Source organism: Elgaria multicarinata, chromosome 5, assembly GCF_023053635.1.
Source record: "Elgaria multicarinata webbii isolate HBS135686 ecotype San Diego chromosome 5, rElgMul1.1.pri, whole genome shotgun sequence".
Lineage (NCBI taxonomy): Eukaryota > Metazoa > Chordata > Lepidosauria > Squamata > Anguidae > Elgaria > Elgaria multicarinata.
This window is the reverse complement of record NC_086175.1, coordinates 101,732,293-101,749,276: the sequence shown is the minus strand read 5'-3', so window position 1 is coordinate 101,749,276 and position 16,984 is coordinate 101,732,293. Positions and strand designations below refer to the sequence as shown.

The following is a 16,984-nucleotide window of genomic DNA, read 5'->3' as shown; positions in this document are numbered from 1 at the left end:
TTTTCCCTGATTTCCCCCCATCATTCCTGAATTATACCCAGTTTGCATCTGATGGATAAATAGATCATAAATGCTGGAAAAATGAATCAAACTGTTGAAAGATACTTCCATTTCTGGTGGTTGTGTGACATGGCCAAAAAACGATTGGAGAAAATACAATGGAGAAAATTTAAAAAGTACAAGCAAATTTAGATCCTGATTTATTTCTGTTCACTAATACATAAAGAAGTCCAAAGAAACTTACAGCAAAGAAAATTAGGCTGTAATCTTATACACACTTACCTGGGAGTAAGTCTCATTGAACTCAGTAGGGTTTACTTCTAGGTAGATGTTTAGGGTAGCACTGCTAATATCTGAGGGGAGACATGATAGCACTCTTCAAGTACTTGAAAGGTTGTCACACAGAGGAGGGCCAGGATCTCTTCTCAATCATCCCAGAGTATAGGACACGGAATAATGGGCTCAAGTTACAGGAAGCCAGATTTTGGCTGGACATCAGGAAAAACTTCCTGACAGTTAGAGCAGTACAACAATGGAACAAAACATACCAGCCTATTGAAGCTTAAAGCTCTTACTGTCAGTAACCAACCCTTAGGATAGGAATTTCAACCTTTAAAATGGGTGAAAATGCACAAAAGCCCTACTAAGCAATCAGTGTTTGGGGGAAAAGGAGGGGGCAGGGGCTGGAACCTGAGGAGGGCCAGATTTGACCTGAGGATTCTCATCCCTGGACTTATAAGCTTTCAGACATGTGAGCACCTTCAAGTAGATGGCAAGGGTGCCAAGAAGGGCCATGCAAAATACAAGCCAATGTTTACACTAGATGTCAGGGTTTATGTGGAGATGGGTAAGGAATTCCCTGCCGTGGCAATGTAGCAATGGTTTTCAACTGCAGTTCTCAGGGTAGATTTAGATCATGGAGCAATGCATATCTTTATGAGTCCATCTTTATGAGAGCCAGTGTAGTGTAGTGGCTAAAGTGTTGGACTGGGAGTTGGGAGATCTGGGTTCTAGTCCCCACTTAGCCATGAAAATCCACTGGGTGACTTTGGGCAAGTCACAGACTCTCAGCCCAACCTACATCACAGGGTTGTTGTTGTGAGGATAAAATGGAGAGGAGGAGGATTATGTATGCCGCCTTGGGTTCCTTGGAGGAAAAAAGGCAGGATATAAATGCAATAATAAATAAATAAAAATAAAAATTATAGTAGAAGCCATTATGAACCTGGGTCATTTCAAGCAGTGAGGGGTTGCATGTTCATACCTTTTAGAAAAGCCAGTTTTGTGAGTCTGTCAAACAGTGAATGCAAAACGAGGGCTAGGAATGTCCTTGTGGTAGGAAAACTTGCTTATGAGTTCAACACATCTAAGGCCCTCCTCCAGGTGCCTACTCCGAGGGAAGCTTGGAGGAGGGCAACAAAGGAAAGGGCCTTCTCAGTGGTGGCCCCCTAATTATAGAATGATCTCCCCGATGAGGCCCTCCTGGCACCAACATCATTAACTTTTTGACGCCAAGTCATCTCCCAGGCATTTAGCATAATATGTTGAGTTTTAATCGATCCCAGATCTATCTTTAGGTCTGGCTGAGAGCTCAAAGTTGTTTTTAAATGGATGTTTTTGCTGTCTGTTTCTATGGTTTTAAATTTTGTATATTTATTTTTATTGTTTAATGTTTTAATGTTTTGTAAACCACCCAGGGAGCTTCGGCTATGGGCAGTATACAGATTATGATGATTATTAATTATTAAATTATTATTATTATTTATTAAATTTATATACCACCCCATAGCTGAAGCTCTCTGGGCAGTTTACAAAAGTTAAAAACAGTGAACATTAAAAAGTATACAATATTTAAAACCATCAAAAATATAAAAACAACAGCATAAAACAACAGTGATGATGATGATTATGTGAATAAAAGAGCAGATTAAAGGGCTTCTTATACTTCTTCCTTGAAAATACAAAGTGTTCTGATATAGATATTTTAGGAAAGATCCTTGCTTTTGCATTAGTATGCATAATCTCAATCCAGTCTGTAAATGTGCCCATTAGATCTAAGATTAGGCATCCCAAGTTGACTGTTTTACATATTTCAGGGTTCTGATTTTCAATGGGACCTTAATGATACATAACTTCAGTACTACTTATTAATCTTAGAATTAGAAGGGACCTCAAATGTCATCTAGTCCAACCTGCTGCCCATGTGATAAATCACCTACTATAACAACCCTGATGGATGGATGGCCATTCAGCCTCTGCTTTAAAAAAAAGTCTAACGATGGAGAGTCCTCATAGCTTTCAAATATAGTTTTACAAATAGCCCTCTGAAGAACACTTTGTTTTTATGTTTTCCATTGTAGACTCACGATCCAGAATGCCTCTTTACTTTTCATTCTGGAAAGATAGAAGCGGTATGTGTCTCCCCAGTCACATATATCATGGCCACGACGGCTCTGGACCGTAAGTGCAGCTCTTTTTATTTGACTCCTGCCATTGTTCCTTCCCCCCACCCCGCCCCTCCTAGTTTTAAAGGTTAAAATTGGATATTAAGTATTCAGCCTGATCACCCCTTGATAATTTACAGTGATCGCTTACAGGGGCATAGTTTCATTTTTTTCCCCAGTCTCCCATGTAAATATTGTTTTTTGACCAATTTATATATAAACTCAGCAGAAGTCTACTTTTCCATAAACAGTTTCACATCCAAATCTCTGCAATTCCGAAACAATATTTTATGTTCTGCTCTCCAATATGTATGACTTAGGGAACAACTAATGTAATCATCACATTTATTTGTAATATACATCTTTCCTCTTTTCCTGATCAGCTGCTAAATGTCTATTACAGGTTCAGTGCGTATCTTTGATTTCATTAGTAAGGTGCAGTTGACTGAGATGAAGTTTAAACAGGGAGGAACAGCACTCACCTGGGCACCAAAAGTGGTAAGTAGTGCAAGATAAGATTGGAAAGTACATAGGAAGCTGCCTTATACTGAGTCAGACCATGGGCCCATCTAGCCCGGTATTGTTGACACTAACTGGCAGCAGGGTTTCAGGCAGGATTCTTTCCTTGCCCTACCTGGAGAATCCAAGGATTGAACCTGGGACCTTCTGTATGCCAAGCATGACCTTTCCTCGGATGTGGATGGAGCCTAGCTAGAGTAATATATCAATGGCTAATTGTAGTCCCTCTGTTGGACAATGCAGCATAGCGATTTAGGAACTGGTTGACTGGGTTCTTCTCCATTTCTCTTTGTCCAGTTCCCCCCATGACTTGTAGTTTCCTTCCTAGCCCCTCTTAGAGATAGGGCCTTCCTCAGTCTCCAGGTATAGTGGCATTTTTTCATTTAAATTTACCCAGATTTTTCACAAAGTGGTCTGGATAAATTTGCATTCTTTCCAAGGAAGTGAAGATATAGTTTGAAGAAGGAAGGCATAATTTCTGACGACCCATAATGCAAGAAGGTTTTCAAATTTTTGTGAACCGCCCAGAGAGCTCCGGCTATTGGGCGGTATAGAAATGTAATAAATAAATAAATTCTTCCTATGTTGAACAATAAAAGTTATGTCTCTTACTTCTTTGTCTTTTTAAAGATTCATGCATTTCTAGTCATGGTGCCATCCACTAAGAAGGAATGGGCAACCTGTGGCCCTCAGAGTATATTGGACTTCAGCTCCCATCAGCTGCCCTTAACATGGACAATGGTCAGGGATGATGGAAGTTGTAGTCCCAACAAAATCTGGATGGCCACAGGTTGTCCACCCTTGCCTAGAGAAAGAGGCTGTGCTGTCTGTGGGTGGGATGATTGTTCTTGGTTCTACTGTTCCCTTTTAGTTGGTGAGGGTGGAAACATATATGTTGGTATTGCCCAGGAGCAGGGGATGGTTAGTCCAAGGTTTTTGATTTTGTTCTCATATTCATTATTTGGGAAACATTTTACTTTTCTGTTTTATGGATTTTGCTCTTGTGTCCTGTCCTGAATCTTCTAGTTGTGTTGGGATAAAAATAGTATTTCGTTACTGGCATTTGAGAACAACGTGTCAGCCACAATGTATGTGAATTATTCTCAATATATGCGAACAATACAGACTTTGATTTGATTTATGAGGTGCTCTCTTGAAGGTTTAATTTGACTATTTACCAGGGGGTTATGATAATGGCAACTGTTCTCTTTATCAAAGGCGAATCCCAAAGGAGGTATAATTGCTGCAGGTTTTCAAGATGGCGTGGTTCGCATCATTGAACTTTATAATCCAAAGGGACTCCCTGTCGTTGCTGGACGTGAGACTGTAGCGGATGCAGCCTTGCGTCTGAAACAGGCTTTCAAACCTCATACCAGTGTAGTTACAGCATTGGCCTACGAGCGTAATGGGGAAGTGCTTGCCACAGGGGTATGTATTGGCTTTTTAAAGGAATGCTTGGGAATAGGCCATGTGCATTTTTGAAAAGAAAATGCAGATTTATTCATGAAAGCAGCGCTAGGGTCTTAGAAACCTCTAGGCAGTGCCATGGGTGTCCTTGAACCCAATCCGAATTAATTCAGGGCTGGACACAGACTCCAGGGATGTGTGTATAAGGCCTATTTAACCCATTGTGGCTGCGCAGAGGCACTGCATTGTTTATATGACACAGCCGCCAACTCATAGCCACGTTGGGCTTCTATGCCTGAAACTGCGCTTTTCTGCGATGTCCTTTTACCACATTTTTTTAGTGGCTCTGAGTTTACCATGTTTTCCCAGTCTGTCAGTGATGGCCTCAGTTCAGGTTAAATCAGTGGGTGTTGCAAGACCCAGCGTAAGTCCAGGATAAGCACGGGGGGCGGGCTTGATGAGCTGCCAGCGGCACTGTGGTTTTTCTAGCCGGATGGCTAGAAAACTTCTCCTGCCATATGAATTTATCGTTCCTGCTTTGCAGCAACGATGCTACAGGGAATCCAGCTACAAAGCAGCGCTGTACAGACAGACACACCCCCACGTGTTCCAGAGTTCAGCCTGAAATGAATTTATACAAGGCAAGCAGGCAAAACTTCTGTGTTATTCTGGAAGTTTGCTGGAAACACCTGGTGCAACTGATAAAGTTGGCTTTTGCCTACGAAGCTTCATATTTTTTAAAAAAGAAGAAGAAGCTGGTAGTGATACAGGACTCTGTGTGTCTTTTGGTGTAATTTGTTAGCGTGGATACGCTAGTGGAATGTGTGGCTTTGGTAATTTTCCTGTTTTTTTATTTTATTTTTCAGAGTAGAGATAAAACTGTTTTCTTCTTTAGTGTGGAAGACAAATATGAGCCAATTGGGTTTATCAGTGTTCCAGGGCCTGTGCATGCATTGCAGTGGTCTCCGCCTTCTCATGTGAGTAGCTCTTGTTTTCCATAGTACGTGCATCTCATGCTTTTTGCCATATATCATGATATTGTGTTGTGTACTAAAGGATCCAGATACGTTATTTAAATAAATCTGCATTTAATATAGACCTAAGTATCTAAATGATAAGTGATCTGGGTTAATCATAAGGATAGCAACATTTTAATAGTAAAAAGCAGACATTTTGTCCCAATGTGCACTTCTTTTCAAAGATTTACATTGCATTTCATCTGTCGCTCTTTTTCTCATTCACTCAAACTGAAGAGATCAATCTGGTTTGGGTTTCATCATCATGAACACTTTGGTGTGATGGCAATAGCTCCCCATGAGCTCTGTGCCATACACAGGCCTGATGCTTTTTCTTTTTCCTTTTTCCATGTTCTGACCTGCAGCCTCAGAGCAAGCTGCTTATTCTCTGTGACAATGGCATTGTTGTCCAGGTTCCGGCTCCAAACCCTGGGGATTATGAAGTGGCAGTTACCTATAAAATCAAAGACCTTCCGACGGACTACTTTCGTTTCTGGAGTATAAAATCTCGCCTTTTGGTAAAGTACTGCAATATAAATAAGGAAACGGAATTGATAGTACTTAAATATCCTGAAGTACGAAATGCTGAACTCATTCGTTCAGCCTTCCCCGTCCTGACGCCCTCCCGATCTGTTGGGCTGTAACGCCCATCATTCCCAGTTCACATGGTCAATGGCTGGATGTGAGTCTCTAGCTGAGCCACATATAAAAGTGGTGGCAAGGCATAACTTATTCACAATTTTGCTTAAGATGTTGTGGGTTGAATTTTATAAATTCTCGGAGATCTTTTTTAAAAAAGAGAGAGGAATGTGTATAATATAAAACATAGTAACGGGATTCGATAGAGAATTCATGGGCGGAATCCAATGGGGCACTTCTTCCCCTGCTGATTCTCTTCCGCCCTGCAAATTCCATTGCACAAGCAGCCCTCCCCGGACTCTACCACTTGCGCAACTGCAATTTAGCACTTCTTGGGCAACCTGAGAAGAGCAGAAAGACTCATTTCTGGAAGGAGGCAGATTGGCAGAGCGCCCATAAGGGCACTCCGCTGATCTGCCTTCTTCCAGAAATGAGCATTTCTGCTTGTTTTAGGCCTTCTCCTAGGTAGCGCTAAATCTTCCTTGCATTAGGTGGTGGATCCTGCTTCTGCAATGGAACTGTCAGAATCCACTGCTTGCAGAAGGGAATCAGTGGAGCACAAAGGAATTGGCGGGGCTGCAAGCGCCCCATTATGTTCTGCCCTACATGGCATAATCATTCTAAACAGCCATTTCTCAATCATGGATCCAAAGGTGGCCTTCTACAAGCAGACGGCTTCTTCCATTCGCGTTGGATGATGGTAAGCCTCTGATTTCGGAGGCTTATGATCATCGAGGGGTGGGGAATAGGATTGTGCCCTTAACTGTTTTATGGTTTTTGTCAAATGAATAAAGGCTAGGAGATATTTGCCAAATATGGAAGTGGATTATTGCCCTCGCGTCCTGCTTGTGGTCTTCACACAGGCACCCGGTTGCCCATGGTGGAAAACCAGATGCTGGACAAGCTGGGTCCTTTGGTGTGATCCAGCAAGCCTCTTCTCATGTTCTTATTTTACTGTCTCCAATAAAGAGAGAATTGGAAATTAAACGCAGAGAAAATGTGAAGATAGAGAAGGAAAAGGCAAAGCAGCGTTGGATAAAGGAGCAAATAGACCACGGAAAAGAGTTGGAAGAAATTGAATTTCCAGAGGAACCGGCTGAAGAAGAGGAACCGCTGCCAGACATCTTTATACCACATACTCCAAGTCCCATCCTCTGTGGGTTTTACTCTGCACCAGGGAGATTTTGGTTGTCTTTGGTAAATCTATTTTTATTTCTCTTTTGATGTGAGGCCACAGGATTACCCACACCCACAGCCAAGGTTTCTTCTCTCCTGAGTGTGGCTTGAATGACTTGGAAAGCTGGTGCTTTAGATTGTATTCTTTTGTCACTAGCTCAGTTCTATTACAACTTGATTGGAGTCAGAAGTTTTTTAATAACATATAGAAGGGATTAAGCAGTCTCTTTGCGCTTTGGTAGTGGTATCACTCCCATTGTCTTCCAGATCACCTGAGATACGAGATTAAAATATAAATGGAAAGATGCAGATTCCGGATGTGTTTCAAACATACGAGCTATTTGGGCAAACGTTTGGCTTCTGCATCTTTGTATTCTATTGGTGCAGCACTCCTTTGGTCTGAAATGTGAATCATTCTAGCAGATTCCTTTTCCCCAAAAAAGTGTGCCCTTTCTCACAGCTAGAATTGAAATGCATTTGTGTATTATATGGTATGAAATGTCACTTGTGAATGGAACCACTCTATGGAAGGGAAAAGGTTCAGGCTGTAATTTTTAGCTGTAATAGGTTTATCGGTAGAGGGGGAAGGCAATGAAGGAATAAGAAATAACTTGTAAAATAATTATGTACGCATAAAATCACTCTTCTTAACACCACTTCATGATGTGTGTGGTCTGTCTTTCTTTCAGGGAGAATATGACTCTGGGTTCCTGTACCACTGTGCATTTTCTCCTATGCAGCACCAAAAAGACCCTGAGGCTAGGGAAGATGAGCCCTTTGATGTTATTCCTATAGAAGATGCAGATGACAATCCCATTAGAAACATCTCGTTTTGGTAATAAGATATTTACAGTATGCCAATTGGTTTGATGGCTAGGGTTTCCAGAAAGCTGAGTGTTTTAGAATATATGTGGGAAATCCTTGGTTGTTTGTGCTGTGGTGGGTGTATATAAGCCTGTGTATGTTTGCAAGATACACTCCTGATGTAATGGTTGGCTGCTTAGTGTTCTCCACCCTTACCTTACGTTGTGGAATTGAAGAAGAATTATGTAAAATGGTTCGTGTAAAGACTCATTAAACTAACATAAACATCATGATCTGTAGTAGTTACCTAGTCTCACCTCTGCATAAAAGTTTGACACCTTGATCAGGGCATATAAAGGGGCAAAAATGAATTTCCATTGTCCACACTCCATCTGTAGGACCCAATCATTTGGATTTCAGATAATTTGAATGAGTGGTAGTGAATTCCATTGGGCTACATTACAATTGCACAAGAGAAGCAGGAAGCAAAGCTCCAGTAAGGAAATGCAGTTTCCCCTAAATCTAAAGAAGCCCTCAGTGTAGGGCTTTTAATGTGGTGGCTCCCAACTTATGGAATGCCCTTCCAACTGAGATCAGGCAAGCACTTACACTACTTTGTTTTCAGCATTTACTCAGGATTCTTCTTCTTAGGCAAGCATTTCCTGACTGATGAATAAATTCCAGCTGCTGTTTTATTGATGTTTGCTTTTATTATCACTCATTACGTTTTATTTTATTGTACACCACTCTGATATTTCTTAATCTGGAGTTGTTTATAAATTCTATAATTCTATCATAATAAATATATTAGTATTCTGCATTAACCTGGCCTTCTGCATTAGAATCATAGAATAGTAGAGTTGGAAGGGGCCTATAAGGCCATCGAGTCCAACCCCCTGCTCAATGCAGGAATTATTATCTAAACAGATTTAGTTGTCAATTTTATAGGGTGTTATGGAGAAAGAATTGCCTTCAGCTGTTTTAATTTTGATTGCATTTACAGCTCCACCGGTTTACTAATGTTCTGTGGGATGGAGAACGGAGCAGTGAGGATTTACCCTCTCCACCACAGAGAACTCGCATTGGATAATATGGCTGGATACTGGTTGTTCAACCTACATGATAATGACTATGGGAAAATTGAAGGGCTCTACCCAAGTTTTGATGATCGGTTTCTGGTGACCTGTGGGGCAGATGGCAACATCTTTACTTATAACATCCTTTCTGCTGAGGAAGTTAAGAAAGTGTTGAAGACTAAGGTGCCCTCTCCAAGAGTAAGTAACAATCAGGACAGACATTATCCTATAGGCCTTTCCTCATTTTTAAGTGCATATTGACTGAGAAACTTTCAGCACTTTCTCCTCAATAAAACCACATGTGTATCTTTTCAGCTAATAATGTCCACTTCCTTGGGGAGGGGAGGAGGTCTTATTATTAGAAAATCACCATTGTACACAGTACTGTGCTTGTGAGAAGCTGCATGAAGTTTTACATTAACCTCAGGAACTACCATGGCAGCTGTTGATGGACAAGGCCATCAATTGTTTAATTTCATTCTTCTACAGAGAGGCCTTGATAGAGAGAGAGCAGCAGAAGATATTGAGGATCCTAGTGCTTACAGGTAAGAGTACTGAGAGTGAGTTGTTAAGTTTTGCCTTTGGGTCCTCGGTCAGCCACTGGTTTTACTAGATGGCTTCTTTCAAATGGAGGGGCATCCCTAACCCAATGTAACACACTGGCAAGTCCTGTTGCTATTCTCCTCAAATCTCTCTTTCTCTTCTGGGCAGGCACCTGGAATGCCAGGTAGTAGCTGTCCACGTGCTGCGAGTTGCAAACGTCTAGTTAATCTCCAAAAGGCTCACTCGCTCTTCAGAGGGGAATCATTCCTTCAATCCATAAAGGGTTTTCTACACTCCGATAGCTATGATTTACTGTTAGCAGTCCGAGCTGCGTTTCTACGAAAACGAAAGTAAATTTTTTACAGCTTCTTTCAGCTCTCTGCAACACAGTTCAAAGCTTTTCGCCTGCAGAGAAATCTCACCAAACATTTAGAATGAACATATCTCAAATATCTTGCCAATTTGAAGAGAGTAATAACGCTTCTAGGCCTCCCTTTCAGGAGCTCATAAAAGGTTTACCGTTCCATCGGCCCGTCAGGCTCCCTAATAATCTAATATCATGCAACTGCAATTTGTTTCAATGTTTATTTATTTATTATTTATTTATTTCATTTATTTCCCACCTTTTTCCTCCAAGGAACCCAAGGTGGTGTACATAATCCTCCTCCTCTCCATTTTATTCTCACAACAGCAACAACCCTGTGAGGTGGGTTGGGCTGAGAGTCTGTGACTGGCTCACAGTCACCCAGGGCGTTTCCATGGCCGAGTGGGCACTAGAACCCGGATCTCCCAACATCCCGGCCCAACACCTTAGCCACTACACCACACTGGCTCTTTTATACTGTATTATCAGCATGCTTTGTGTTTTGTACGGCAACATAAACAAAAGATAGATCTTATTCCAAAGTGCTTAGTCTGGATTTTGTAGATACCTAGTTTCTGTTCCCAAAGTCTTAGTACATAAGGAAATGCTATGCCTTCATTTAGGCAGAACTTCAGAATTTTAATCTGTATTTATTCCTAGATGTTCTGTCTGCTCTTTATTTATTTTCTCCCATTTCTAGTATTGAGAATGCCAAGCAAAAAAAGGAATATGATGATATAATGAGGGCAGCAGAACAGAAGAAACTTATGAAGAGACAAGAACTGACCACTCTGAGGCATGCGTTTCAGGATCTGCTCCAGATGAACGATGAACTGCCCAAGCACATGCAGCTTCACAGAGCAGTATGTATGGGTGGTTTTTGGTGTGTGTGTGTTTTCTTATAGGAATTCACGCCTTGTGTACCCTGAGGTTTTACAACGGGTCGATATTTATCTTATTTGAATTTCTGTCCTAAGCGCTCAGGTTGGTTTGCAACACCTATAAAGCAATAAACCAAAACCTCAACCACTAAAAGGGAGCCCACTGCTTACATGTTTACTCCCATTAGTTGAAATGGCGAAGCAGGCCTGGCACCAGCGGTTGGCATGAGCGGGCAGCTGCTGAGGTCCCAGAGGCTCAGGAAGGCCCATCCTTGCTATTTATTTATTTATTTATTTATTGCATTTCTATACCGCCCAATAGCCGGAGCTCTCTGGGCGAGTCACAAAAATTAAAACCGTTCAAAGTATAAAACAACAGTATAAAACCATAATATAAAATACAATATAAAAGCTCAACCAGATAAAAACAGCAGCAATGCAAAATTACAAATTTTAAAACACCAAGTTAAAATTTATTTATAGACTGTTAAAATGCTGGGAGAATAAAAAGGTCTTCACCTGGCATCTAAAGGCATATAATGTAGGTGCCAAGCAAGCCTGCCGTAGCTGCTGCCATCTTCTTCCTCACCCTGCGGGCCAGCCCTACTGGTGAAAGGAAGCACCATAGCTAAGCCTGCTTGCACTCTGGAAATCCATGTTGAAAGAAAAAACACACCTTGCATTATGGGTAGCAGCAACCTGAACCAATCAGACACTGCCAGGATGTGGTGGGACAATATGACCAGTGAGGGCTCAGGGCGTTCTTTACATTGTTCCTGTGCCCTCATTGGCCAAGTCCCCCATTTCCCTCTTCAGATGTTTGTATTACAGCTCCCATCATCCTAACCATTGGCCATGTTGGCTGGAGCTGATGGGAGTTGTGGTCTGAAACATCTGGAGGGACCCACATTAGAGGAGGCTGCTCTAAAGCAAAGCCTGATCACAATCTGGGATTTGAGAGCCATTGGGCCTGTTCAGACAACACGCTAAGCCATGGTTAGGCCACTAACCCTTTTGCAGCCAGTGGTTAGTGAGCGTGTTTAAACTGTGGTTATGTAGTCACCATGGTTAGGAACGGTTAACACAACACGCTAAATCATGGTTCACAGAACATGCTACGCCATAATGTTTAGCTCAAAATGCTTAACCGTCATGGTTTAGCATGTTGTCTGAACAGGGCCAATATGTTGTCATGGGTAGTATGTAGGACTAGGACTGGGGAGCCCCGTGTTTTAGTCCCCACTCTGCCATGAAGATGACTAGGTGTCTTTGGGCCACTCACTGACCCTCAGCCTAATCTACCGCTCAGGGTTCTTGTGAGGATAAAATGGAGAGGAGGAGAATCATGTACACCACCTTGGGCTCTTTGAGGGAAAGATGGGATATAAATTTAACAAATCAACCAGCAAAATCATGTTAATAGTTCTTAGTGGTTTGGAGTGGCCAGGGAATGTTCTTCATGAGAGTTAATTGTTACACAACGATTTCATGATATAGAGATCTAGGCAGAAGAGCGAATGATGTATGTTATGTGATGGGTGGGTGGGAGAGAGAGAGAGAGAAGAAACAGCAGTTTGAGATGGAGGGAGATAGAGAGGCGGAGCACAGAGAGAGACCTGTGAGCAAAAAGACTAGGGGGGCAGAGTTGTTCTCTCTGGAGAACTAATGTGTTGCAGCAGAACAGCTGTCTGGTGGGAGTGTGTATGTGGCCAACCTCTGGTTATGCTCTATTTTTATATTTATAAATAAACCAAATATTACGCAAGTGCTGTAATTCCTCAGTGCTCCTCCAGAGGAAACCAGACTCAGGTACTGTTGCCCCTGGAACTTCTCACACTGCTCCAAGAAATGATAAGCGACCAAATCCAGTATTACTTTTCCAATTATGCAGCAATTTGAGTTGGACCACAGAATTCGTGCAGAGATGGATAGGAAGACAGCAAACAAGATCCGGCTTGTGATGAAGGAGTTGGCATGGGAACAGGAAAAACATCGCATTGGGCTGCGAAAACTACAGGAGCGGTTAGTGCCGTTTTTCCTTATGTCCCTCGTTTCCTGGGAGAGATTTTTTCATTTCCTAAGATTTTGCCATTGAGCAAAATAAAAAAGCTAGACGGCTTTCTATGAAAACTGTAGTCTTTCCAAGCTTTGTTTCTTCTAGGGTTGCTCTCAGTTTGATCCGAGATGAGCAAGCCTGAATGTATGTGCGTGTGTGTTGCGTGAGTTGTGTCCACCTGTTTAATAACTACCAGCTTTTCTCAAACACTTTTTTTTTTAAAAAAAAAATGCCGTGTACTTTTTTGTTCTCCATCAAAATAGAAGGCCGCTATTGGTGAACATTGGACTAGTATGTGAACCGCCCAGAGAGCTTCGGCTATTGGGTGGTATAAAAATGTAATAAATAAATAAATAAATAGTATGGGGGAGGATTGGCCAGGGTTTCTCAACACTTTTCAGATTTGGCCCCTTCCTAAACTTCCTCTCCCCCCACCGCAGGTTCACTGCCAGCCTTCTGGTTGGCGGATGAGCACAAAGAATGGCTCCTGTCCAAACCTATTGTGTACACTCTTGATGCTGAGTACACAAAAGGTGGAATGAGGGAAAGAGTACTTCCCTTCCCCTAGCCCATGTCACTACCAACGCTGTTGATCAACTCTAGTCCCACTTACCCACTCGCCCAAGGAGCCTAACTCTGGAAGAAGTGAGCAAAGGAGACCGGCTTGGTGCCAGCACTGCCATCAGCTGAGAGGTTAGCATTGCACATCAGTTGGAGATCCTGAAAAAGAAGACACGGGCTCCATGGCAGTGAATAGTGGTAGAGAAGGAGCTCGTGGTGGGCTTGGCCAGCTTCTCTAGACATTGACCCAAAGGGCAGGAACTGAGCATTGTCTTCCTCCACGGGCTGCTTGCTGAATTCCTGCTCATGGCCTCCAACCTCACTTTCTTGGCGTGCAAGAGATTGTTGGGAGTGGGGAGGGGGATAGAAGGAGAGGGAGACTGTTCTTAAGAGAGAACATGATCCCCAGCCTCTGTTTCACTTTTGATAGCAGTAGCTGCAAATTGCTCCTGAAGTCCCAGCACTTGCACTCCTCATAGCAGGAAAACTGCTCTACTGCACTGGACTTCTGCACTGATTTAGGATGGCCCTGCCAAATTAGTTCTATCATGCCCTCTACCTTTTCTATCTCCAGTTGTCACATGCAGTTGAGCAGTGGGCCAGTGCAGTGACCCTGTGAACAGGCCTGCCATTTCATTACTAGGATTGCAGACCACTGCTCACTTCCTTTCCCCTCATCTGTATGGGCTTCTGCAGTTCTAAGAGCACCTGCATTCTTCCGGGTGTTGAGGGCCAACCAGTCTAATTCTCAGATTGAACATGGAGCTGAGATGTTTTTAGTAACCATGGCTGACAGTCTTCACTCAGAGATGGAACATGTGACGGTGGGTGCTTCCAGACAGAGGCCTCCTAGCACTATCAGTCAAAAGGCCTTGTCTTTTTCCCCATAATGGATATTTTTCTCATAAGAAAAAAGATGGAAGAATCAGTGGGAAAACATGAGAGGGCTATAAATGGGGGGATGTCTATATGGCTTCTTTGCCTCCACCTAAATGCGCAGATTCGTGTTACAGGACACATGACGCAGCCGCCCATTTGCCACAGTGCTGGGTTTTTAACCTGATAATGAGCATATTTGTAGTTACAATTTACCGTGACTTTTGGATCAACCTTCAAGTTTGCACCGCATTATAGTTATGTGTCCTTGGGGGAGTTAAATCGTATTTTGAAATGTGGGTGTAACTTTTAGGGTAGGACAAAGTGATTGGCCGATTTCCCGCCTTAGAGAGCTTTTAAAATTAAAATAAAGAGGGAGGAACGGGCAGCGAGAGAGGGAGGACATGTGTTGAGTCCCCTGCTCGCATTCTCGTCTGCTGCCTCGTTTCTTTCCTCACTCGGTTTTCTTCCTATAAGGGGAACTGGCAGATAGAGCTTTTAAAATTATAACAAAGAGGGGGGAATGGGCAGCGAGAGTTCAGTCCCCCTCTCGCATCCTCCTCTGCTGCCTCGTTCCTTTCCCCCCTCAGTTTTCCTCCTATATGAATCTACGGAACTTCGCAGATAAAGCTTTAGCGTTCTTTAGCCCCGTATGTGCACATTAATAACTGCTGCAGTGTGACGCGCTTTGCGTAGATTCGAATCTACGAAAATTTGGGTTTATATTCAATGAGGAGCAATCCCGTTGTTGTATAGATGGGGGCTGGAAGACAAAGTAGTTTAACCCACTCACCCCGTCCCCAATAAAATTCTGTGAACGAGGCAAGGTGGTGGCATGATAAGAGCTTCATCTGGAAGCATCCAGTGCCCCAACGGCTCCAGAGGGGTCACAAAACATAAACAAAAATATCAGCTAACCTCCTCACTTGAAACACAGCTCCCATGGATTGGCAGCTGTTTGTTGGCCTGGAGATAAGCTAAACATCTGAAATTACCTCCACAATGTCTTTTTTTATTATTATTGTAGCATCAAGATTGCAGGACACCCTCCCTAAAGAGGTGCAGTTGGCTCCCTTTCTCCTAAGCTCCAGGCATGCTGCAAGACCTTTAAATGCAGTTTTTATCTCCTTGTTTTTATTATTTTAATTATTACTTTGGTAATTAATTTAGTGTTTTTGGATTTATTTATAAAGAAAAACAAGGTAGACATTTCTAAATAAAACAAACAAACAAATCTGAACAGACCTCAGGAAAATAAAATCCAATAATGGCAATGATTTGGGGAAGCGTTAGGTATAGAGATATCAATGAAAGGGGTTTGACTGGACTGACCCACTAGATTCCTTTTATGATTCTGTATTTCGAGATTATAGTTTTGCAGAGCATCTGATACCCTGGTGCATAATACCATATACCATCCCGTTGGTATTTCTAGTTAGGGCAATATTATTTGTTACAGTCCATGTCTCCCCTGAAGCTCAGGAGCAGGGGACAACCCAATAGCTCTGGGAGTGGAATAATGCAGTACCACACAGTCTTGGCAGCCATATTTCTTAGGCGATAGGAGTGGGTGGTTGTGAGAATGGCGGGAGGTGGCGGAAAAGAATCAGAGACTATATTGTACAATTCTGTTTCAAGCACCAGCCCCAACAAAGTTGAGGAACATTCCTTGGCAACTCTTTCTTCCATAAAGAAGGGCCCCGTTCCCTCCACCTAAAGGATGATCATTTCTGAGGCAACTTGAAAGCTCTTAAGGAACAGCCTCGTGACCTTAAATACTAATATCTTTGCTTTGATCCCTCAGGTTCCGGGGCAATTTGGAATATGACACAATTGTGGTCTGTGCCATGAGAAGTAACCATCGAATCTCCACATACAGACTGTTGTCAATCTCCGAAAGTTTCTACAAACAAGGAAAACAAAGTCAAGGAGGAAAGAGGAGAATGAGCAAATTTGAGTGGAAAGGAAAAGAAGGAGAGCTGAGAAAAGAGAGCCAAAGAGATCTCAGTAAGAGTCTGTAGAAGACATAAGTGTGGCAGCAGTATTGCAATCATAATAATATTTTCCCCTACATTCACCTTGCATAAGCTTTTATGGTTATATATTGATAGACATTTATATCTTTAGATAGCTTTATAATGATACTTGGAAATATAATGGAATAGTATTTATAAGGCTTTTCATTCATACAAACTAGATTTTCTGAAATTTGAAGGTTTATTAGAACTGTCAGTAAGTTTGGAAGTTCAGTTTATGGCTGTCTAAAATGAAGAAGAAGAAATAAAAATCCTAGTATGAAGGATCGATCTTCATGGGAAGCTGTGCATCTTCAAGTTCGTAAACTACAGATCTACTGGTTCCCTTACTCAAGAGTAAATCCCATTGATTTCAACTGCATTTACATCCCAATCATACTAAAATCCCATGCATGCTTCCCTTTGAGTAAACCCCATTGAACAGAGAGACTTACTTCTGAGTAAACACATGTAGAACTGATTTTTAATAGTGTGGTTGCTCAGAAGCTTTCTTGTTTAAGTCTTAAAACAGCAAACTGGAAAGAAGTGCTCTGCAACCCCATGCTTACTTCTGAGGTCTTCTGTTTATTCAGAAGTCAGTCTCTCT

At 42.2% G+C, this 16,984-nt stretch overlaps 1 protein-coding gene across 1 annotated transcript in view; it reads left to right on the top strand.

Annotated features, from left to right (window-relative positions):
- The window catches only part of CFAP44 (cilia and flagella associated protein 44), a 58,377-nt gene that overhangs the window by 19,821 nt on the left and 21,572 nt on the right, over positions 1-16,984 (top strand). Inside the window, exons 12-23 of the mRNA XM_063126920.1 lie at positions 2,361-2,460; positions 2,848-2,942; positions 4,182-4,391; positions 5,237-5,347; positions 5,752-5,904; positions 6,995-7,222; positions 7,891-8,036; positions 9,009-9,279; positions 9,571-9,626; positions 10,689-10,851; positions 12,761-12,891; positions 16,167-16,369. Coding sequence (XP_062982990.1) covers positions 2,361-2,460; positions 2,848-2,942; positions 4,182-4,391; positions 5,237-5,347; positions 5,752-5,904; positions 6,995-7,222; positions 7,891-8,036; positions 9,009-9,279; positions 9,571-9,626; positions 10,689-10,851; positions 12,761-12,891; positions 16,167-16,369 — 1,867 coding nt within the window. The remainder of the gene's footprint in view (positions 1-2,360; positions 2,461-2,847; positions 2,943-4,181; positions 4,392-5,236; positions 5,348-5,751; positions 5,905-6,994; positions 7,223-7,890; positions 8,037-9,008; positions 9,280-9,570; positions 9,627-10,688; positions 10,852-12,760; positions 12,892-16,166; positions 16,370-16,984) is intronic.